The 24,007-nt window shown below is 42.7% G+C and overlaps 1 protein-coding gene across 11 annotated transcripts in view; it reads left to right on the top strand.

The window, feature by feature from the left end:
• ATP6V0A1 (ATPase H+ transporting V0 subunit a1) overlaps positions 1 to 24,007 on the top strand; it is a 64,265-nt gene that overhangs the window by 29,465 nt on the left and 10,793 nt on the right. For all 11 annotated transcript variants that reach the window (XM_061589234.1, XM_061589244.1, XM_061589245.1 and 8 more), the window contains 11 exons: positions 1,177 to 1,259; positions 1,478 to 1,571; positions 3,852 to 4,064; positions 5,040 to 5,190; positions 9,500 to 9,639; positions 10,315 to 10,472; positions 10,719 to 10,809; positions 11,046 to 11,164; positions 13,325 to 13,538; positions 14,243 to 14,350; positions 17,882 to 17,989. In XM_061589234.1, the coding sequence (XP_061445218.1) occupies positions 1,177 to 1,259; positions 1,478 to 1,571; positions 3,852 to 4,064; positions 5,040 to 5,190; positions 9,500 to 9,639; positions 10,315 to 10,472; positions 10,719 to 10,809; positions 11,046 to 11,164; positions 13,325 to 13,538; positions 14,243 to 14,350; positions 17,882 to 17,989 (1,479 nt within the window). The remainder of the gene's footprint in view (positions 1 to 1,176; positions 1,260 to 1,477; positions 1,572 to 3,851; positions 4,065 to 5,039; positions 5,191 to 9,499; positions 9,640 to 10,314; positions 10,473 to 10,718; positions 10,810 to 11,045; positions 11,165 to 13,324; positions 13,539 to 14,242; positions 14,351 to 17,881; positions 17,990 to 24,007) is intronic.

The raw sequence follows: 24,007 nt of genomic DNA on the forward strand, positions 1-24,007 counted from the left end.
CACCTCAGAAACGTGGCCCAGGAATGGGTAACTTAATAGCATCTTGTATTAAAATACTGGGCTAATGGCTGGACAAGGGCCAAAGTAGATGAGATATCTTTAGCAATTGTGTGAATTAGCAGTTGTGTGAATGGCTTACTAAAAGTAAATGGCAGACATGCCCCCCTCCAGTTTGGATCAGGCCATGGTGGATGGAAATATGGGAAGGCGAATGGAAATATTTCCCCTCCTAATGCACATAACATATTCAGAGAGCCCTATCTGGATTGGGACCACATTAGGGGGCAAAGGGTTAAAGCTCTTAAATGCCCTCTGGCAAGTTCTGATCAAGAATGGGCCCCTTGCACCTGCTATTTGCCACTTGTATGAATGGCTTTTTAAAAATGACATTCCTAGTGGTATTACTATACTTTGAAAATGACTCAAATCATCAGCCATTAGAGTGTCTTTATGTTGTCTGTATAGAGTTTAATAGACAGTCTTGATGGGAGCAATATAATCCAGCTGCTACTTTGCAGAAAACAAAATCTCCCAAATCTACCTACCCCCCCAAGTTGGTTAGTGAACATGAAGTGAGGGGTGTGTTGGTTGTTTTGCATTCCTCTTTGTGTGTGTGTAGCTTGGCTTGCTTGAGTTTTCTAGAGCTGCTGTTCTTTGTAAATGTGCTTTGCTGTTCCCCTGCTTTCTGTTTTTTGTGGCACATTTGGCTCAGAATCCATGATCCCGTCTTTTGGTAGCGGATGTGTGTGGGATTAGCCCGCCTCTTGAAAAGGTGGAGTAGTAGAAGAAGCCAAAATGCCTCTTCTTTTCTTCCCACCTTGCCTGGCAATCCCAAGACTGCCATATGCCATGGAAAACTCCTTTACCTTATTTAATTTTTGTCTTGGCCTTTGTTCAAAGCAGCACAAGGCAGTGTACATGGTTCTCCTTCGTTTTATCTTCACAGCATCCCCCTGAGATAGGCTAGGCTTGAGAGGTCACCCATTGAGCTTTACTACTGAGGAAGGGTTTTGAACCTGTATCTGCCCAGCCCAAGACTGTTATGCTATCTACTATACTACACTGTTTAACGAATGGCTACGTACTAGTGTTCAAGGTTTTGTAGGCTTAACCGGAAAAGCTTGTTTTGCTGTTTTTGTGAGGGTTCTCCCTGCATCAGCTTTTCCTCTCTTATAGGGCGACTATGTGCACAAGTCAGTCTTCATTATTTTCTTCCAAGGTGACCAGCTGAAAAACAGAGTCAAGAAGATCTGTGAAGGGTAAGCAAGTTGGAATAAGGGATTCGTTGCTTCTGATGTGAGTTCAGACAGCATTTGCACTCATTCTGAGTTCCATTTTTCTTAAATAACAGATAGAGAACAGTTTCTCCAGCCTTCCCCCATCTGTCATTTTAAACGTAGAGTTGGTTTTGAAGAGGCAAGCATCTCATTGTCTAAGTCATATTATTTTCACACTGAGCAGCCTGTGTCTCTTTCAGATTCCGGGCTTCTCTCTACCCCTGTCCAGAAACGCCACAGGAAAGGAAGGAAATGGCTGCTGGAGTCAACACCAGGATTGATGACCTTCAGATGGTATGAATGGTAGTGGGGGCAAGGGAGGGAAGAGTTTTCTTTCACCCTTCCTCTTTCCACCATGAGTTCCAGTTTTGGAAAAATGGCGGGGTATAAATAAAGATAATAATAATAAGATAATAATAATAATAACAAGCCTTTTCAGTTGAGACCTTATCCCAGTCTGCTTCTGCGTTGGAATTTCTTTGTAATATGTTTTTAAAATGTTTTTTTAACCAATGTTTTTAACCTTTTTTTTAAAGTCTTGAAAGCTTTTTTAAAACAATGTTTTTAAATATGTTTTGTTTTAATGTATTTTAAAGTCTGTTTTTATGATGTTTAAAGTGTTTTTAGTGCTGTTGTTTGCTGCCTTGGGCGCCTGCTGGGAGGAAGGGAGGGATATAAATCAAATAATAAATAAATTTGTCTCCAGAGTTGAGCAACTCTAAGGGTGAGATTTGTCTGGAGTTCAGTGTCCTCAAAATGCTCATGACGGCCAGCTCTGTTGCATTAAAATTTTGTGTCCTGCAACATCATTCTCCATCTTGAACCGTTGTTGGAGGGCTCTGATCAAGTGGCTGAGGAACAATAGGACGCTTAAGACAGAGGTGATGGTGGGGAATCAGCGTGCTCTTGGGGAGATGAGTTTACTTATTGTTGATCTGTTGGAGCAGATGTGCAGCTTGGGAGTGCTCTTGCATCTGGTTCTGATGCTTATTTATTAACATTTATTATTTATAATATTTCCGGATCACTTAATTTAAAAAAAATCTTAAGTGGTGTGCAACATAAAATTAAAACACAAACATAAGAGAAAATCAGTTAAACACATTACAGTGCAATAGCAATAGTAGGTGGTGGCTGTGTGCAAAAGTGTGTGTTATCAGCTGTAACCCAGATGCCAGCTACACCTCTTCTTGGAAACAAAGGTTTTGCCAACTGTCATCTGTGCCTTTGTAACTTAGAGGATGGACTACTGCAGTTTGCTTTGCTTAGGGCTTATCTTTGAAGGCTGTTTGGAAGCTTAACTGGTGCAAAATGGTGTGGCCTGTTTATCGCTGCAGTGGGAGGCATTGGATGTATTTGGCCAGTCTGCTGTTAACTCTGCTGGTTAGCTTCCTGGCCTAGCTCAATGTGCTAGCTTGACCTGAGACCTAGTCTTGGAGCCCCTTTCCTATTCCAACAAGTTTTTCTTTAGTAAAGGCCCTACTGAAGATCTTACCTGTAAAATAAAAAAAGCATAATTTGACACAGAAGGGTCAGCTAAGCCATTCCCCTGAGACTATGGATTGCATTTTGTGTGGAGATTACAACTGTACCTATCTGTTTAGCATTCAGAGAATTAGTGTAAAGGGCTATTTGTGGTGTTTGGCTGTCAAGTACTGTGGAAAGAAGGGCTTGCTATAGGTTCTAGAATGGTTATTTTGTTTTAAAAAAACGTAAGCCAGTTTAAGCCAAATGGAATAAGGCAGCATATAAAATTTATTTAAAAACTAAAGTTCTGAAGCAATCCTGTCTTTTTCACAAGAAATTTGCTTGAGATGTACCCTTTCCCAGCCAAAGTTTAGAACTCCCCATAGTGTGCTTTTTCTTTGCTTGCATTTGCTAGAAAAAGTACAGCAGAGGTAGGGCAGAGGTGAGCATTATCTTATTGGGAGTGTAAGCAATTTATTCTTTGGGAGTGGGAAAGCTGTGGGGTAGGCCAAGAATGTGCTTTATCTGTGGGTAGAGTATGTAACTGCAGCAATGCAATTGGAAATGCAGAGCACCAGTGTGTAGTAATTATCCCCTGCTGCTTTCATCTGAGCATCTTCCTGTTCTTGGACTGGAAGGGATATGTGGGATTGTACCATGGAGATGATAGTTTGGTGCAGAACTCAAAACATCCTGTGAAACTTGGCTTTCAAGGTGGAGGGGGAAAGGGGTAGTGGAATTAAGTTTGTAGCCCATAGAGCTGCAAAAATAAGCATGAAAATGTGTGGTGTCTCAAGCTAGAGGGAACTGAGTAGAATTTCCAAAGATCATAGAGACTGAATGCCCTGTTTGTCTGTCATTTCTCCTCTGTTAGCACAAAGCAGAACAAGCATTGCACATTAAGGATACGGGCAATTACGTTATTTTAATTAGAGCACACAATTCCTTCTTTTGGGTGTGTGTGTGTACAAAATCCTGGTCTTTCTTTCAGGCTTCTGTATCTTCTGTTACCACAGAACTTTCAGGCTTAGACAGTGTTGCATTGCAGAGCATCACTGAACCTTGCCTTATGTAAGACATGATCCCTCTTACCCTTTCCTATGGCAGGTGCTGAACCAAACAGAGGATCATCGGCAGAGGGTCCTTCAGGCTGCTGCAAAGAATGTCCGAGTCTGGTTCATAAAGGTGCGCAAGATGAAGGCCATCTACCACACTCTGAACCTCTGCAACATAGATGTGACCCAGAAATGCCTCATTGCAGAAGTCTGGTGTCCTGTTGCTGACCTTGACTCCATCCAGTTCGCCCTCAGGCGTGGTACGGTAAGTATGACTCATAGCACTCTGGCTCTGCTACCATGCCCCAACACCGCTGCTGGTGCACACTTTCAGTGGAAGCATCTTTACACACCCAACACGGGGAAATCCATTGGTCTCGGAAGCAAAATCTGCTGCTTTTCCTGAAAGACCACCTGTTTTGGGAATACAGGTCTCTTGAGTATGAGCAGGGCTGCAGAACAGCAGCTGTGAGTTCTTTGTGTGGACATGAAGGGCTGCTCTGCCCTTGACAAATGTACTTTTTCTGTTCTTCACCCCAGATACTTGTGTGCATATTTCAGTGGCAATCTGTTTAAAAGACCACACTGTAGTGAGTGTGGGAACTCTCCCTTCTTATCTCCACCTTTGGATGGGAGATGAGTACAGTGCACTCATTTGAAATTTGTCCAATTTTGCAAACAAAATCACCTTTGGTCCACATTCCCCAGTTCTTTCTGATGTCTAGATTTTTAGCCATTAAGAAAGACAGATTCACTGCTTGGAACCCCTTTCTAGTTCAGGTAGGGTTCCCTGTGGCCTTAAGACAACTGACTTCTAGTTCTGGACTCATTTGATGGTGATAAGTAGATTTTTCCACTGGATTTTAAAAGCACACTGGTTGTTCAGACATGCTGTGTGTGTTTTCACCTAATGCGTAGGACCTTTTAAAACACACACACACCTCTACCTACTTTAAGGCACTTGACTGGGAGAGTGATTGGAATACGTTAATTGATTTTCTGGTTGAGGCTGAGGAGGTAATCCAGTTTGGTCTCTTTCCTCTTTGAAGCAAACCTGATCATGTAATTCACATCTGTCAAAACCAAAAGACAGCTGGGAGGGAAGCCTGCAAAGTGACAAGCTGCAGTAGCTTTCAAAATAATTAGGAAAAGTGTGTGGTGTGGTGGAGGTGACTTGATTTTGTTTTGTGCTCCATAAAAAGCCATTCTCTCTAACCTCCAGTGTGTTTGCATGTAACAGGAGCACAGCGGATCCACTGTCCCCTCCATCCTCAATAGGATGCAGACCAACCAGACTCCACCCACATACAATAAGACAAACAAGTTCACTGCTGGGTTTCAAAACATTGTAGATGCCTATGGCATTGGAACCTACCGTGAGATCAATCCAGGTAATGATGTTTGGCCTATCAAAGCAGCCTTTCCTTCCTGTTTCTCTGATATATTGTTGAAGAAGCCTGGATTTTTTTTCTCTTTCTGGCCTGTGCAGCTGCCTAACCCTAAGCATGTGGAGAGCAACTGAGGCTGATGAATGGGTGGATGGTGGTGGCGGGACTTGAATCTTAGCAAAGATGACACAGATTATAGCCCAGAATTTCCCACGCCCCCCAAAAATCCAAACCATATTTATGAACCCAGTGAATGGTTTGGGAGCACTTAATTCTGTATCAAACTGAGGAAGCTAAGGAGGTATGACTGGTCAGTGCCTGGATGGGAGCCCACTGGAAACCCCATGTAAGCTGCTTTTGAGCTTCGTTAAAAGGGGATATGGGACAGAAGTATAATGAGTAATAAAAACTCAGTTGTTGAATGCAAAACTGCAGCCAGAGTCAAGAGGACTACTTGCACTGTCATTCTCCTTGAATGCCAAGATGTACAATAGATCTCTTGGCTTCTTTAAATACCAGACCTTTAACAAACCATCTTTGAAATGTTCGTGAGTTTCATTGGCAGCTTGCTGTTCAGCATTGGGGCAGGATATACTGTTTGAGAGAAATGCTGAACATGCCAGACTAGTTGTGAAAGTCACAAAAGTTGGATGGTGGTGGTAGCAGTGGCAGCAGCCATAAAGGCTGAATTCACATGTAATACTAAGCCATTGGTGGTTTAGCCTAATTGTAGTTTTTTTAAATTGTCTGAACCAGAAGCAGCTCACTGGGTGGAGTGGAGCTGCTATGCTAGCTTCCCAACAGACAGGTTGCTGTTGCTTACTGGGAGGGAGGGAGTGATGTTGGTGTAGTGTACCCTGCCCCTCCTCCTGGTAGGCAACAGTGATCCACCTACCAGGAAGCTAGTGTAGGCTCTGCACCACATGGCAAGTGACTTCTGGTCAGGATCCTGTTGACTGCCAGGTGCTTAGCACCTAACTGACCAAATAATGACCCTTTCTGTGGTACCATGCCGTCCCAGCATGATTGCCCCAAAATCTCCCAGTTACAGCACCCATTTAACATGGGCCTACCCCTGAGGAGTTGGTGCTAGGTAACAAAACAGTAGCTATTCCAGAGGGGCAGAATGACCCATCTTTGCTTGCCAGGTGATCTTTGTGGAATGATTTGGTAAAACCTTCTCTGCTGGAAGTTTGGAAGTGCTAATGAGTGAGAAGAGTAGGGTGAATTTCCCTTGGGGGTTGATGAAGGGTGTTTTTTGAGCATCCAAGGGGGAAGCTGTGATTATGTCCCTTTGGCTCTTGTACATTCCTCATTTGGTTCAGCACATAACATTAAAGAAAATCCAATGGGGATTCAGGCAGGAGTCCTGTGCAGGGAACTGGGGTGGTTGGAAAAGGTTAAGTATTTCTGGCTTCAGGACAACAATGGGCTATTAATTTGGGAAGGATTGCCTTTGGATATGCTGAGAACAGTGAAAATCTCTGAGGAGTTCATGCCCAGTTTATGTAGCTGGCCCATAATAAGGGATCTGATGATGAGGAGTGGCTGTGCCAGCACAGGAACACACACCATTAAGGCATTTGGGATGTTAGACAGCTACCAGCGGAGGAGGCAGGAGGAAAACAAACCAGGATTGTGCAAAAAAAACCCCTCTGGTTTCTTTGGCAATCTGCAAGACTGATCATGGTTTGTTATTTTTTAAAATTAATTTTTATATTGCAGTTTCATTAGGAAGAAAGGAGGGGAGGGGGAAAAAAAGAGAAAACATGAAAGAAAAGAGGTTTTTAAAAAAACCGTGTCAGCTCACATTAACAGAACATTTAAACATCTAAACATCCATTTGGTTTACACATATAGATCAATATATGCTGTCCAAATATGTATCCAGACAAAGTTGGTATTTATAGGAGGTGCACTCAAATGTAGCAAGGGTGTTTAGGTCACACAGTTGCATAATAGTTGGCAGGCTAGAAGTATGAGCCTCTTAGCGACCATTGGGGCATGTAAAGTCCGTTCTTGTTGTTTGTGGCGTGTTCAACAAACCATGCTTAAAATCTATCACTGTAGCTTTTCATGTGAATGTGGCTGGTTACATTCTTTTTTTAGTGTCTGCCAAGTGCCAGTTGGTATTCAATATCTGGGATTGAGCTGGCGGAGGAGATAATGGGTCGGATGGATGGAACCAGGGTGGGAGTTCCTGAGGAGTTAGGTGGGAGAGGAAATAAGGTGGCTCCTTGATCACAGATAATTTGAATATGCTCTTTCAGCAGAAACTACGTCACATCATGCTTTTCTGATAAACTCTGAAAACCTGAGGTGTTAGAGTTGGGGGTGAGGTGGGTCAATGTAAGTCAAAAGTTGCAGATGTTGGAGACTCACAAATTTAATAAAAAAAACTACATTTCCAAGGATTTATAACCTGCTTTTCAAGTACAAGAATACTCAAAAGTGATTCACAGCGTAATAAAAAAATCAAGATAACCCTAAAACCACAGCATGAATAACATATGTAATAAAATGTTACAACTATAACAAAAATAACGCCATGCATTTAAAATAAAACACAATAAAAGGTTTGAGTGGAACATCTAGAGCTTCCCATATCACAAAAATTTTGATTGCTATCCTCAGGTATGGATCTTGACTAATAAATTTACTTTATGTTTTGTATTGCAGAGGTAGCCAACGTGGTGTCCTGCAAATGTTGCAGGACTGCACTTGTACCATCCAGACCCTTGGCCATGCTGGCTGAGGCTGATGGGATTAGGGAGTCCAACATCTGGAGGTCTACCCCTGTTGTATTGTAATAAGAGCTTGCATCTTTGGCTCCAGGGCTCAGCTTTTTGGTAACTTAAGTACCCACAGAGAGCATTCAATCATGGAGTCAATACCAAAGGTCCATGTAACACAGTTGTCTGTGACCTAGGTAGCTCACAAATAGGACATATTGAAGGTAACTATCCAGCGTTAAGTAATCAGAGGTATCTTACCTCTGAATATGGAGGCTCCATTTCTAAGTATCCTAGATATTAATAGTGCACCTGTTTCCTGAGTGCAGATTTTTTATGTAGTCAAAATGGTGCTATTAGCACACAAGTGGAAGGTATCAGCAAGTTCATGGAAAACATAAGGTTTGCAAAAGTCCAAAAAAAATTCCGGGGTGGGGGGACAACCTCTAAATGTGGGGGAGAGCCTAAAAACAGTCATTGAGGACTAAGCATGCAAAGTAGGCACAGGATGCTGACTGGGGGTAAAATTGAGAACTGCAGGAGGCAATGGAATGGAGTAACCTGGAAAAAGGTATAGCTGGCTGGAACCCTGAACAAGAGCATTCTACACTGAAACATTTTGTTGTAGGTCTGAGTTGTCATGGCAAATACTCCTTGCTAAACTACATCTCCATTAACTTATTAAAACCTTTTTTTAAAAAAATAAGCATTTGTGCTAGTTCATAGTTAGGGCTTTGTGGGATACAATAGCATTCAAAAAACGCTATATTGGAATTTAAATTTCTTATCTAAAGCAAGTTAATTCCCCTGCCCCCATTGTCTTCTTACCTCAGATGTACTTATTCCTTTGCTATCTTCTGCTTAATGTACAAAGTAGCTTCTCTAGAGCAAAAGGATTTTTTTTGTAGGAGAGGAAGGATGCTGTGATAGAGGTGGATCTAAGCATGGAGACGGAGAAATGAGTAAACTGATGTCAGCATACTTTTTAATCTAATTAAAATGAGCATGAAGCTCATTTCCTTATACAAGATTTCTGTGCATCAGAAGTCTCGTGGGCCTGCTGAATTTACTTTCTTCCAAACCAGATTTTGAAAGTTGGAAAACTGGATGAGTGATGGCTTTTTCTGAGGCCATGTAGGGTTGTGAAAGAGACAGTGTGTATTCTTCCAAGTTGGTTACACGGAGCTCTGAAGAGGATGGATAAGTAGCATCCTGCAGCCCCTGGTTCCTGAAGGATATGTAAAGAAATGATGCTGTATCTTGAAGGAAGCTGTTATACTAGGCTGTTCACTGAGATTGACCAGGTGGGGTCTTCTGCTCCACAATATAATATTTTCCCACTTTGATACATGATTAACTTTTGTGCATATTATAAGTACTTCTTCTGTTTAGTACCTAAACTATTTACCAGTGAGGTTCCCAACAATTGATCTTTAAATTACATTATGCAAGCTCGTAAGTAGTTTGTAGGACCAGCTGTACGGATCTCCTGGGATCCAGTTTTGGTCAGTGGATCTCCTTGCCCAGTAGATGTTCTGCATTGCCCATCATGTGTTTACCTTCACTTACATCTTTGCCAGCTCCGTACACTATCATCACCTTCCCGTTTCTGTTTGCTGTGATGTTTGGGGACCTTGGCCATGGAATTCTCATGATGGTGTTTGCTGTGTGGATGGTGCTCCGGGAGAGCCGCATTCTGTCACAGAAGAGTGACAATGAGGTATTGGCGGGGAGGGGCATCACCCCACTAAGTGGGTGAGAAATGGAAGACTTTCTCTGTTGTTTGTGAAGTGTTTGAGTCCATTTAATTCCTTCTCTAATATGAACAGTTTGGTATACTTGGTGAGAACAGTAAGAATTAGTGAGGTCCTTTCATAGCAGAGTCACAACTTCAGTAGCCTTTTATAAGTGTTTAAAAGTATTTTGAGAAAGAAGCTTCACACGCTGGCACAAGGCTAGCAAATTTTGAGGCATATACAATGTCCAGCTAGAATTTGGTCTGGGGGAATGCCAGGGATGCGAACAAGCTTAACTCTAGCTTATATTAATTTAGTTACATTTGCTCAGAACTTGTTTGACATTCCAGTTTGGAGGAGAAAGCTTCGTATCTTCTGCCATGCAATAATTAAGACTTTTTTCCTGCCTTGGCTGCCAGTTCTGCATAGGGAGATATTTTCAGTATGTTTTCTATCCTTCTGGATCAGGGCTGCAGCCACCCAAGCTGTTGAATGATATGGACAAAGATTTTTCCTGTCTTGGATTGCAGTGTCCTTTTTTTCAATGGGTGGTGGAAGGGAAAGCAGTGTCTTCGTGGTCATGTATTTCAAATTCACTTTCTTTTTTTCCTGCCTGCCCCCCCTCCCAATTTTCCTTCTCTGACTTGTTAACTGGCCAGATGTTCAACACCATTTTCAACGGCCGGTATATCATTCTCCTGATGGGGTGTTTTTCCATTTACACTGGCTTGATCTATAATGACTGCTTCTCAAAGTCGCTCAATATGTTTGGTTCATCCTGGAGCGTCCGACCGATGTTCCAGAAAAGCAACTGGACGTAAGTGCCCACAAAGGCAAGAGACTGTAAAATACTTGTGAGGAGTGTGCTTCCAGAAGGGTCAAAAAGGGGGATGGGGAAGTGACTAGCAGCACCTCCTGAAACAGGTATGTTCTCCATGCAGAACTCAAGAAACAGCTAATTTTCCCCTCCTTGACGGTGTCAAAGATGTGCTGACACTATTATGCCTATGCTGTACATCTCAAATCCTTCTTTGTGTATAGCTTTCTGCTCTCTTGCACACAGAGAAGAGCTTCTCAAGGAATATCCCGTGCTTCAGCTAGATCCTACCATTGAGGGTGTCTTTGGTGGGGCATACCCCTTTGGCATAGATCCGGTAAGAGCGCCTCCTTCCAACTGCGGTTTGTGAGTAGGGCTATTTGGTTGTTGAACAGCAACAGTTGATAAGGGTGACAGAGTTCTGGACTGTGCTGCTTCAGCCGGAGGGGCTTTTTTTTTTTTTGTGCTCCCCCATGTAAAGAACTCCTTCCATAACAGTAAATGGGGAGAGGGTTGTGCTAAACCGTTCCCCTTCTGATGTTAATTTACACTGCTGTCTTGTCTTTGTGCTAGATCTGGAATATTGCCACTAACAAACTGAACTTCCTCAACTCCTTCAAGATGAAGATGTCAGTCATTCTGGGCATCACCCACATGCTCTTTGGTGTCACACTCAGTCTCCTCAATCACATGTGAGTGTGCTCGTTATACAGCCACAAGAGTGGCTGTATACTATAGCCAACATGGATTTTACACATTCCGCAATGTTAAATTGAAAATATTCCCCCAGGCCATTTTAAAACAAGCTCATATTAAAACAAAACCTTACAAAACGTATAGTCCTGAACTCAGAAATGCTTGCTTAACAACCCTTTAAATTTTCATGGTGATACCCAAAACAGAGAGAATCGAGAGTTCAAAGATGTAACACCAGCTTTTTGCTTTGCTCCATAGTCCAGCACGGAGGAGGGACAGCTGTGGAGATTTCTGTGGGTGCAATGAGGAGGCCTCTGTGGGCAGGCTTTCCTACCCTGCCTGTGGGCCTCCTTTTCTGCCTGCAGAGAAGGAAATCTGGAAAGCCTATGGCCCCTTGGGATGCCCTTCCAGGATCCCAAGGATTGCACCCTTGAAACTTCATTTAGCCCCAGATTGTACATAACACGAAGCCAAACTATGGCTTAGCACAAACAATTACACGTGACTGAAGATCATGGCCTCAGCACTCCTCCCCTGGTCCTCCTGCTATCATGCTACCCAGGGTTAAGCCATAGTTTGGTTTAGCATGTCATCTGAACCCGGGTTTGTAATTTATCTCCCCACCCCTGACAAACTGAGCAGTAAACCAAGAACAAACCATTGGCCATGCTGTTGGGACTGATGGGAGAGGGCACAGGTTCCCTATTCCTGCCTTAATGGCTTGACAGAGTTACCTGAAGGATCACCTCTTCCCACATATACTTGCCTGGATCCTGAGATCATCTTGAGGTGCAATGGGGAGCTACTATGAAAGGGTGTTCTCAGTAATGGCACCCTTGTTATGGAATGCCCTCCCTCCCTAGAGAGACTTACTTGACACCACCTTTATGCTCTTTTTGGTGCCAAGACAAGACCTAAAAAGCTGTGGAAAAATAAGAATGTGCACTTTTTGTTTATTTTACTGGCAGCTGCTGATATTTTCATGTTGCTCTTTGTTTTATCTTTTTTTATATTGTATTTTTATCATTTCTAATTGATTGCAGAATACTGATGTAGGGCCGCATAGAAAGCAGTTCACGTATATAAATCCACTGCTGATCTGAGATAGTAATATGAAACAATTTCTTTACCTGTCTTTAACTCTAGTTTCAGCCTCTTGTAATGAGAAGATAAATCCCCAAGAATAGCCCCTCTTGAAATCTAGAATTACTCAATATATTTTCAAACTCTGTAAGCAAGTGTGAGCTCTCTCTCTCTCTTTCTCCCTCTCCCTCTCTCTCTCTCTCTCAGTTCTCCTGAGGCAACTTTTAATAATTTTCATATATTCAAGGATATTACTGCACTCTTTGATCAGGAAATAGTCAGGTTTCCTCTCAGCAAGAGGGAATCATCTTATGACATGGATGGCAATTAAGATTTATATAGTTCATCTTCATGGTCTCAGTGCAGCCACACACAAGAGATTAGTGAACTACACAGGTGATCACTCGAAGAACCATTAGTTAAATATGTCACCAATTTTTTCAGTCCCATCTATCATGCTCCAGACTTTTTCATGCTACAGTAAAATCTGTAAAATTGCTGAAATCACAACTTAGAAAGAGAAAATTGTGGTGGGGGAGGGAACAATGAAAATTACACTGAAGGGGGAAATTATTATGGATTCTTAAAGAATCTGGGGATGAAATTCTTTTGGACACTTTGTTAAAGTTGAGTGAAGAAGAACAAAGAGTGGTTGAGAGCAGCGTGCTCCAAGAAACATTCAGGTTTCTTGGCAGCATAATTAGGGTATGTGCCTCTATGAGCAAGTCGCTAACAGTGACAAATATCCCTGAAAACCAGCTTGCCAACAATTACTGTTCAGCCATAGATTAGCATCACATTTGTTGTTGGCCCATACCCTTGGCTCACATTAGGTAATGGTGATGGTAAAAATTCCTGACTAGTGCTTCTCATGAACAGAGTTTGTACCCTAGAATTTGCCCCATAATCCACAGATGTGCAGTAGGTTCTTCTGCTGATGTTCCTATGTAAAATATTTTCTGAAGGAATAACTTTAATGTAGCCAGTCTTGATGGAGTGAGTTTCACACTGATAGTTTTACCATCCACTGATTAATAACATGGTTTTAAATTCCTCCTTTGCACACCCTGTAGCTACTTTAAGAAACCTCTGAACATCTACCTTGGCTTTATCCCTGAAATAATCTTCATGTCATCCCTGTTCGGCTATCTGGTCATCCTCATTTTCTATAAGTGGACAGCCTACGATGCTAAGATTTCCAAGAATGCACCAAGCCTTCTTATCCACTTCATCAACATGTTTCTTTTCTCCTATGATCCCAATGACAAGATGCTTTATAAGGGACAGGTAGGTGATCTGGTGAAGGCAGAAACTGCTCTTCAGAGTGCAACATCTTTTCTGCTTTAGCTTTAAGTGTGGAGATGATCTAATTCTGGGAGGGTAGGGGCAAGAATTATTTGATGTCATAGCATAGACTATGGGCACAGTCCTCCAGAAACGTCTCCTGTGCATGCCACATCAAAACACAGAAGTTCCAATTTCTTTTGATTCGTATCGGGTAGCATTTATACAATAATTTAGAATATGAGTTCTGATTTAAGAGCAAGCTTGTAGTCTTTATGGCAACAAGGAATGGTGGACATGTTCTGCTGAAAAAATTCATGGGTGGAGGATTCTACACTTGGTAGTAGTAGCTTTTCACAGACATGCTGCTCTTTGCCCCCAAATTTATGCAATTGTAGGACAGGGCTGTTGCCTCCAAGCCCTGCAACCTGAAATAAGCAGGCTAGGGAACTAAATGTGCATGCAACTTTCAGCAATTAGGATATCATGCTAGGAATCCTGGATATCTAGTCTTGAGACTAGAGACCATTGAGCACAAAATTCCAAAAAGGGGTAAGAACATCCTTCATGTTCTCCCAAAAGAATGTATTTTGCTTAAGCCATGAGTGTTCTTCACTTTGTTCTCCCTCAAACACAGGGAGAAAAGTTAGGGAACAGGATGTGATTGCCTGTTAGCTGTGATGTCACGGATCCTCTTTTCCCCACAGAAAGGTCTCCAGTGCTTCCTGGTAGTGGTGGCACTGCTGTGTGTGCCATGGATGTTGGTTGCCAAACCTTTGGTCCTTCGCCAGCAGTACCTGCGAAGAAAGCACTTGGTAGGTGAATCTATTTTTTTCTTTGTAGGTCTCATTATTATTATTATTAATTTCAAATGCCAGAGGATCAGTCTGGATTTCTGCGGTGGAGATGTGCATCTAGATGAAACGCTCGTAGCACTTCAGTTCATAGCACCTCAGTCCTAAGCATAAAATCTTATCAGAATCATTACAACTTACTTCCAGTTTTAGGATTGCAGGTTAAATCCTTCTTGCGTGTAGAGGCACAGCTGTGCTTTATCAAACTGGCAGCATCTCACGACTGCTTGTCGTTTTCTGGATCAGTCTGAAATCCTGGTCCATGTGCATGCATTTGCCACCCAGTGGCTGGGATCTAAAGAGTTGCTTTGAGTGTGCTCTCAGCCCAGTGAGACTTTTGACTTCTTCTTTTGAACAACCAGCCCATTTTGCAAACAGCTTTTGAAATTGCTTTTTGGTTTCAGAAGAGGTTTGTCCGCATAGAATGGGAAACTGCTGTTTGAGGAAGCACAAGCCCATGCAACCGCTTGGGATTGTGGAACTTAACGTGGTTCTGTTGGAGGAAAATTGCCTTACTTTGGGTATTGCTGAACTGTGATATGGGCAGCCTAAACACATCTGCACAGGCATTCGGAATTGGTTAGTCTTAAAACTCATCAGTCATGGAACTCACCATGCAGCTGGTGGTGATTGGCTTTAAGGAAACCAATCTGCCAGTGTGATCCTCCAGAGATTTGCTTCTGACTTTTGCCTGCGGTGTTCTCATGGCAAGTGCATGTTGGGCAGCTGTTATGATGCAACAGCCCTTCAAAGTGCAGCTCAGTTAAAGACGCTCCCTCTTCCTTCTCTGACCATCTCATCTTTCCATGACCCCCCCCATTCGTCCCCTTCTTTTCTCTTTGTTTTTCTTCTCCTTTCCCCTTTCTTTCCTTCCATTTGCTATCAGGAAGGGCAGCCCGTGGAACCCCCTGTCAGCCCAGCCCAGAGTCCGCAGGCAGTAGAGGCAGCAGCGGCTGCAACAGTGAGTGGATTAAAAGATGCCAAACGATGCACATGGCGAGAACGGGAGGTGCCAGGGGCCTTGGAAAGTATCTGCCCTGAGGAAGAGGAATGGCACAGTGGCCCTTTCCTCGGAAAGATACGTTCCAATAAATCTCATTCATTCCAAATTCTGCACTTGCATACACCAAGGAGACAATGCAGCTGTATAACGTGGTGGATTTCAAACCTTGGTTTGTATGCTAAGGAACTCCTGCAGTTGTGTGTTGCAGAGGATTCTTGGTAGTGTTCTAGGGTGTGCAGTGCTCATTTGCTTGGAGTGCTGTCCAGGTTTGCTGGGACTGGTTGTTTCTCTGCACAAAGTGTATGTTTGTGCCTCTGTCTTGGAATACACCAAACACTTCTTTGTGAATGCACGCTGCAGGGGAAATTGGCAATGATGGGCAAGCTGTTTTACGGGTGGCTTGCTTGTCTTTATTGATGTTATTGTGGAACTCCTGCTAAGCCTCTGAGGAACCTCAGAGTGCTTGGGGTACACAATTTGAAAACCACTGTTGCAGCATGAAGAGATCTTCGCTCTAGGGTGAAAAAATGTCCCCTCTTTCTAGATGCAAGGCCCTCGGTTTTTGCATAGTTGTGGTCCCCCCCCCCTTTTTTCTTCATAACCTGACCTAGGATTTCTCTGTCCAGTATGTTTTTAATTTGCACCCCATGTTTTCAAACTGCCATAATTGGTGGTTTCTCCTTAGCAGTCCCATCCCTTCTGAGTTCACATCTTTGGCCTTCACCGGTTTCTTACTGTCTACTATTTAATGTGCACTTTGGGAATCCTTGTGGCAGTCTGCTGAGTTACTGGCTGTTCATATGCGTGTATATAATTCTCTATGCTGTTGTAACTGTTGTAATCTATTGGTGATTGCTGGAGGGTGAAGCAGCTATTTGTGTTTTCAGTATGCTGTTGCACTCCTGAAAGTCTTCGACAGTCATGTGAATAGAAAACCTTTATGTTGCACTGTCTTGTTCTTGGAACAAAGCACATGCCTACCAGTGTAATATCAGGCATGATAGTTAGCTGTTAACCTGGCAGAAAGTGGTGTATTCTGTAGTCTTGCTGTGAGAAAAATAAGGTATCTTGTGAATTCTCTGCTTTCACTTGGGCAAAGTTTTTAACCTTCAAGTTCACAAAGGCAGACTTAAGAACATAAGAATTGCTTTGCTGGGTCAGATCAGAAGGCCCTAGTCTTTCCAGTAACCAGCCAGATGCATGCTTGATCTGAAGGTGATGACCTTTTCAGCATCTGGTATTCAGAGGTTTACTGCCTCTGTATGTGGAAGTTCCATTTGGCTTTCAAGGCTTGCAAGTAACTGTTGGTGAAATCAGAAGCTGGTGGGGTTATTGATGGGGCAGATTTCTAATGGTCAGGTGCTCTATAGTCTATGTAATTTGCAGAGTGTTGTGTTTGATTTTTCTTTGTTAATGATTTGGGTTTCCTTTTTACCCAGTTTTGATATAATCAATTTTTTTAAAGTGCAGGATACAGACAAGCAGGTCTCCTTGTTTTAATATCAAATAATCTAAAGCCCAAATAACACCCTACTGACTTATTTATGTTGCCTTTATAACAATCAGATGTTATCTTTTATATTTGAGGAAGGATGCACACACTGGAGAGGCCCAAATGGCTGAATGAGTGCCCGAAAAGGAGTGGCTTAGTCAGGCCAAGCTTCCCCATGTAAGGGCAGGTCTGCTTGTGTTGTCACTCGGCCAGACATTGTTGACCATACCCAGCAAGAGTGTGAGGCTTTGCTGCCATTTCTTCATTTGCCAGCAAATTATTTCTTTCGTATGCCACTGATTGCATCTTTCTCTAGGGAATATCGTGAGAGTTCTTGCTGATGTTGCAAATGTGTCACCACCTTTTAGCATTTGAGAGTCTCGATTCATAGGTCTCCTCTCTTTTCCCTTCTCCCCATCCCTTCAGTTCCTGATCTCTGCTCTCCATTTTGAGAGGTCCAGTGTCTGGTAAGCTATCACCTTTTGACCACTGTCATTGCTCCAGCTTTTGCAGTTTTTGGAGTCTTAGCTGGACAGGCATGGGATTGTTCCAAATGAGAATGAGCCCTGGAAACAGACCAAAGCATGCCTTAGTAGCCAAAACACTTTAACAAATTACTCATTTCTTACAGCTTTTTTTTTAAAAAACAGCATGTGCTGTGATCAGACAGTGCAGTGTTTTGGACTAGCCTTGAGGTGGACAATCTAAATGGCACTCCCTCAGTCCCAAAACATTATCATTCCTGAAGTGCTGTCACTCAGCTCTTGTTTAACTCAATGGGGCTGGCATATGAGAACATTTCAGTAGCCTGTGCAGTGGGTCAGATCTGTCTCATATGCTGCGGCTCTTATTGGTACCATAATTCATTCCCTGAGATGAGTCTCTTTCTTTCTCTCATGGTAGGGCCAGCTCTGGTAATTGCCCTGAATGCCAATTTTATACTAAAACATGGACTACTTGTGTGTCTTTTTGTTTTCTCCTCTATTGTCTGCTTTAGGGGACACTCAATTTTGGTGGGATCCGTGTTGGCAATGGCCCAACTGAAGAAGATGCGGAGATAATCCAGCATGACCAGCTCTCAACCCATTCAGAGGAGGGGGAAGAGGTAAGGCCACCTTTTCTTTTGTTGTTCCACAAAGTTTTATGTGGGAGGCATGACTAGAAGGGCTGAACCATTGTAAGACTCTCCTTCCATATATTTCCAGATCAGTCTTGGCCTGTATCCCTCAACCCTCTCTTGCAGCTGCATCCTGACAGATATAAACTCAAACTAGCAGATTTCTTGGAAATTGGGTTGCCCCAGTCACTTTTTTCTTAGGCTTAGGAAAATTCATCTCGACACTCATTGAATGCTTTTCCTGCTGTGTCTTAGTCTTGGCACCCAGAAAAATTAGTTGATCACCCTCTTCAAATGGTGGAGAATAAGCAGGTGTTGCATCTTAAGTTCCTATTACTTTGTAGTGAACTTAGTCCTTTTCAAAAATGAGTGGCAAGGGCTTCAAGGCAGATTTGGGGTCTGTTATAATCTTCACATTTCCCCTGGGGAGTTCTCAGGAATGGGCTGGAAAGATCTCAGGAATCTCTGCTGCTGTTTTTGCAAAGAGAATTGAACAAGGGATCTCCCATTCAGTTTGCTTGTCTGCATGGGAGAGGGTCAAAGGAGGATACATTCAAGCTCAGGGCATCCTTCTGGGGTTTTTTTTCAGGCAGACCATTAGGTTTTAGTATGGTGGGAGGTGAATCTTAGCAGTATAGGCTCTTGTTATTCAGTATTTGAAGAGGACAGTCATATACTTTTTTGTGTATACAAGATGATATTATTGAAATGGCTTAGACTCCTATAACATTCATATAAACCAAATAGACAACAGGCGAGGTGTCTGCTTGAAATGTAAGGCAGTTTAACATTTCATGGTGTTATGAAGGGCAGGATATAAATCAAATAATAAATAAAAATGGTGTTTGGGCTGTCCCGAGGGCTGCAGTACCAATAGAGATCTTGGCTGTCTCATAAAACTAAAATGCTCAGGGTTTCTTGTTGGAAAGGAATTTTAAGTTTGTAGGGCTGACATCGCTGTTGGTGCATCTGCCATATCCCAAGTTAGACCCATCTGGCCCTGTGCTGCCTATTTTTGAGTGACAGTGTCTCTCCAGAGTGTTGAGAAGTCTTTCCCAGCTTTGCTCCCTAAGATCCTTTTAATTGGAGATACCAGGGATTAAATGTGGATCCTTAATGCATGCAAATATGTGCTCTTATCGTTGAGTTTTGACCTCATCCCACAATACAGAATACTTGGTACAGTTCCAGTTACAAAGTATTTCACAACTGATACAACAGCACTGTAAACTAGATTAATATTATCCCCCATGTTGCGATGATGGGGCTGAAACTGACAGCTAATGGCTTGCATAAGGCCACTTAGTGAGGTCATGGCTGGCATGGAGTTTTAGTCTTGGCCTTCTATTCCTTGGTAGGGGAGAAGGCACAGTTGTCAATGTAATGTAAAATGGAATACAGCAACAACAGTGATCGAGCATTGTAATATTTCAGGTTATAACACTGAAAGAGCCAGGCTTGTTTCTGGACTAAGGGGCACAAGCGCACAGTTGGGTTGATCTAATTGGGTTGATCTAATAATGATGTGCTCTTGTGTTGTCAAATGATGCATTACCAAACCAAATGTTCCCTTGTGTTTTCAAGCCTGCCGTGGAGGAGGTGGTAAGGATGTAGCCAGTTTCTCTGCCTGTGTTTATCCAGATCATTTCTCCCATCAGTATAAACCATTTTGTAGAATTATGTATATTTGCATTTGTGACTTTGAAGTTCTTTCTTCATCTTTTTCGTAGCATCTCATTTTATGATGTCTCCTTCTGTTTGTAATTGGAGGCCATCAATAACTGTCTCCATAGAAAATGGCATCATATTCTTTTTCTTAAAAAAAACACCATGCGTATTTGAACTGCTGCTTATGCTTAAAAGGATTTTGCTGCCTCATCTTTGAGGTGTAGGTTGCATAGTCTTCTCAATAAGACCTGCACTACCAGTGAATCTCAAACATTGGCACAATAGAATCCCAAGTAGCAGAGGCCTTTGGAATGGGACTTGGACATGTTTGCACCTTTTTAAGCTGGCTCCCATTTTCCCCCTGAATCCCAGTGCCTCTTACTTGCCTTTTTAAATTCTCTACATTCCTTGGACTTTTACCCACTCTCTTGGATCTTTTATTTATTTATTTTATTCTCATGGCTATTCCCTATAGATTTTGTAAAGGTTTCACAACAGCATCACTCCTTTGGGCTAGTCACAAAACAACTCTCTAAGAGAATTGACTGCAGACATATTGGGGTTTGGTTTTGCTGCAGCTGTTGAAAGTTGCTGGGGGGAAAAGTTGCTTTGTAGAAATTTTCAGTTTTGTCAATGGGCTGTCATCCTGGAAGCTGGTATGGAGTATATGTGTTTTTGCTCTGCAGATGAAGTCATATAACAGGTGTGGGGAAGTGGCCATCATGTTTCCCTTTAAGAGAGATGCTTCAGTAAAAACTTGGATTGTTAAAAGGAGAGCCAGGGAAGTGGGGGTTAAAATTGACCAAGGATATGCTTATCACACCATATCTGCCCCTTAAATTTTTGTTTTGCAGCGTTGTCTTAACAGAAATGTATACTGAGCAAGACATATCCTGATGTCATAGCTGGTTCCTTTTATGCAGAGTCCTGAGTGCATAGCTACTTCATTCTAGATGTGCCGCATGGGTAGCTGCCTTCTTGTAAAACAGTCTTTTCAGAGCTCTACATGTGTGCAGAAGGCTTTGGTTCCAAGTCACCAGGCCATTGTTGGAGAATGCAAAAGAGGGAATCTAGGCTGTGACCCTGAAGCGCCCATTAATGAACAAAATGTAGACATTGAAAAATATGCAAATTCAGATCATATTCCTAAATGCGCAACTTTGGGAGAGGACATGCTGACCTTGACCACATGCTACTATTCAGCCATAGTATCTTCTATACTACTTGGAAATTGAGTGTGGCACCACCAGCAAGATCTGTTGCGAAACGTTGTACAGAAACCCTCTAGCAATCTTGATTTAGCAAATATGTCTTAATTCTCAAACTTACCTAAGGTCGTTGTGCTATACCTTGATCTAGATTGTAGACTCTGAATTTTATGAATTGAGGTAAGCAGCGCTAAATCAAAGCAGACTTCATGTTCAGGTTGTGCAGGGTTTGTTAAATCCCAAGAATGTAACTTGCTACACCAAAATGATATATTTTTAGTTAGGATTCTTTGTATTGCATAGTGGGGTTGCATTGATCCAGAAAGCTCATACCTTACACTTGTTAAAGCATTTTTTAAAAGAGGCTTAAAATGACCAGGAAGCGACTTTTACTCAGTTGTATGTAGTGCTAAGCAAAGCCATGGCTTAGTGTGAACACTTGAGCATGCAGGTTCCTGGAGAGGAGATCACGGCAGTTTTATTGCTCCTCTAATCCTCCTGCTGTTCTACTCCTATGAGTTAAGACACGGTTTGGCTTAGTGTGTCATCCAAACCTGTGCTTGTGGTCTATCTCAGTCTAGACAAATGACAAGCTATAATCAAGATTTGTTGGTTTACAGCTCATGGTGTTTCTGGAGGAGACCAATCATGTACCTGGAGGAGACCAATCATGTACCTGGGTTTGGATGACACTTTAAGCCAGGGGTGGGGAACCTTTTTAGCTCTGGAGGCCAGATCTTTATCTGACACCACCCCGCAGACCAGCTTTGACAAATGAGTGGAGTGATGTCACATGGCTGACAGGTGGGTTGCCTTGCCCACCTGTCAAAATCCATGCAATCAAAGCTTGAAAGGAAGGAGCATGGGCAGGCTTGGAAAGCCTGCCCTGTGCTGATCCCTTCAACATCCTAAAAGCATCACCGTGGGACAGGCTTTCAAAAAAACTGGGGTCTGCTTGCTTTTGCTGTGCATGCCAGAGACAGTGTCTGCTGTACGGGGAAAATGGTCTTGGGGTCAAATAGGACCCCCTGGGGGGCCAAGATTGGCCTGCGGGCCAGAAGTATCCCCACCCATGTGCTAAGTCAGACTTTGGATTAACTCACAGCAGTGAGTGGCAAAACAAAAGGAGGGGCGAAGTGACTGTGATCTCCTTTCCTTAAGGTTTGGTAGCCGCCTGTTAAACGTCAATAGGTCTAGACAAAATCCACCAGGAACCTGGTGGCTGGTGGATTGTGCCTCTAGCATATTTGCTTCTTGCTTTTATTGCTTTATGAGTGACCTGATACTCTTTTAGCTTTTTGGGAGAGCCAACTCCCTGGCAGCAAATGGTAACAGAAATTAAAAATAGACCTTTTATCTTGGTGCCTCTGCCAAGAGAAAAGTAGCAACCTCTGCACTACAGTCACTTGACAGGCTCTGATAATGGATATCAGTGTAGTGATGGGAGATGTAGGTGGCCATCTTCAATTGCTATTCTGTGGGATCTCACTTGAGTGCTAGCTTAGGCAAATCTTCCATAGGGGAACAACCTAGGTGTATTCAGCAGACTTTCAGCTTGCTGTGTCACATAAGGGGATACAGTCTCCCTTGTTGATGGTCCTGTCGACACTTCTGGTATAAAATTGAGCAGTTTTCCATTCTGTTTACCAATGCAAAGTATATTGGGTTTTTAGCATACAGAATCATGCCAAGGGATGGAGCGCTGCCACTCTGTACAGTGTAGCCAATGGCAACATTTAATATATGGTCAGGCTATGTGTAATTCTAGTCTTCTCTCTCTGTGATGCTGGATGGACCCAGAAGTTCTGCACAGGAAGAAAACAAGGCTTGAAATGCCCCCATCATCGTTGTATAATAGCCATGGAAATGCTGAGTGGCATGGTCCTGAGGGGTCTGCTGCCAGACTGCAGAAGTGTCAGATTTAGCTGAATTATGATTATTATTTAGACTTGTTACCTGAAGATCATCAAACAACTTACAACTCACTTAAAACACAAATATAAATACATTACACCATAAAAACAGAACTAAACAACTCCCATAACAACCACCGGAGGAGGCAACACATAGAAAGAACTGGTATTATGCTTATAGACTTAATGTGGGTATGTTGTCCATTGCTGCTGCTGCTGCTATCCTTTTGCTGAAGCTAAAGAGTGAAAATGTTCTCCTGTGCTTTCAGTCACCTGCCAGCTCTTATATCATTGACTTTTGTTGTTCGTTCTTGGGCATCAGCAGGACTTTGGGCACAGAATTCAGTCACCTGAAATTCTTAGCTTTCACTTGCCCACCCCCACTCCACAAGCACATTTCTAGCCCTCTTTCACTGTGATGGTATGCTTGAAAGTTTATGGGCAAATGCCTGCTGAAATCTCAGAAGACAAAGAGGTGACTGAATGAAGTGCCCTGTTTGTTGTGCGTGGAGCTTCATTGCCTGCTGCAGCTTCTTGCTCCCTTCACATTACTAGCAAAACCAGGATCCATTATACAATATAGTGTGTGTAAATTGCAGATGAATTATGCAAAAGGGAGACCAGGCAAATTTGGATTATTTTGATGTAGAATTTAGCGCAGAGTATGTACCTTCATGGAGGCTAGTGATTTCTTAGATGGCTTTGGCACTCTCCATCAGGGCAGCTTTTGCTAAGGATTTTTGGTACTTCATTCCAAAGCCTTGGCCAAAACTTAACAACTAGTTTGTTTTGCTGAGCCTGAAATGTTTGTTGTGTTGGATAGTGGAGGCGAATGAAAGAGTACTCAGTTCACCTTTCCTAGCATTAATCTCTGAACATTTTTTCAGGTGGTGGGACTGTGATTTGGGACTTGGCAGCTTTAGCTGAGTGTAGTCAATTTGATTTCAAAAAGGCTCCAGAAGTCCTGAGATGTGGCAGGCAAAATACTAAGATAGGATTTTTAACAACTACGCTGCTGCAATGTTTAATCTCTCTCCGGTCACTTCTCTAAGTTGCTACACACAGTAGCTTAAATAGCCAGCATTTCCTGAGGGAATATTTGAGGGGACAGACATGGCGAGAAGTGGGAAGATACAGCAAACTTAAACAGATCCCGAAAGAGTCAAGCAAGGTTCTGTCTGACACTCAGTTGCCTATTGAAATTGTGACCCTTGCCT

Source organism: Rhineura floridana, chromosome 11 (genome assembly GCF_030035675.1).
Source record: "Rhineura floridana isolate rRhiFlo1 chromosome 11, rRhiFlo1.hap2, whole genome shotgun sequence".
Lineage (NCBI taxonomy): Eukaryota > Metazoa > Chordata > Lepidosauria > Squamata > Rhineuridae > Rhineura > Rhineura floridana.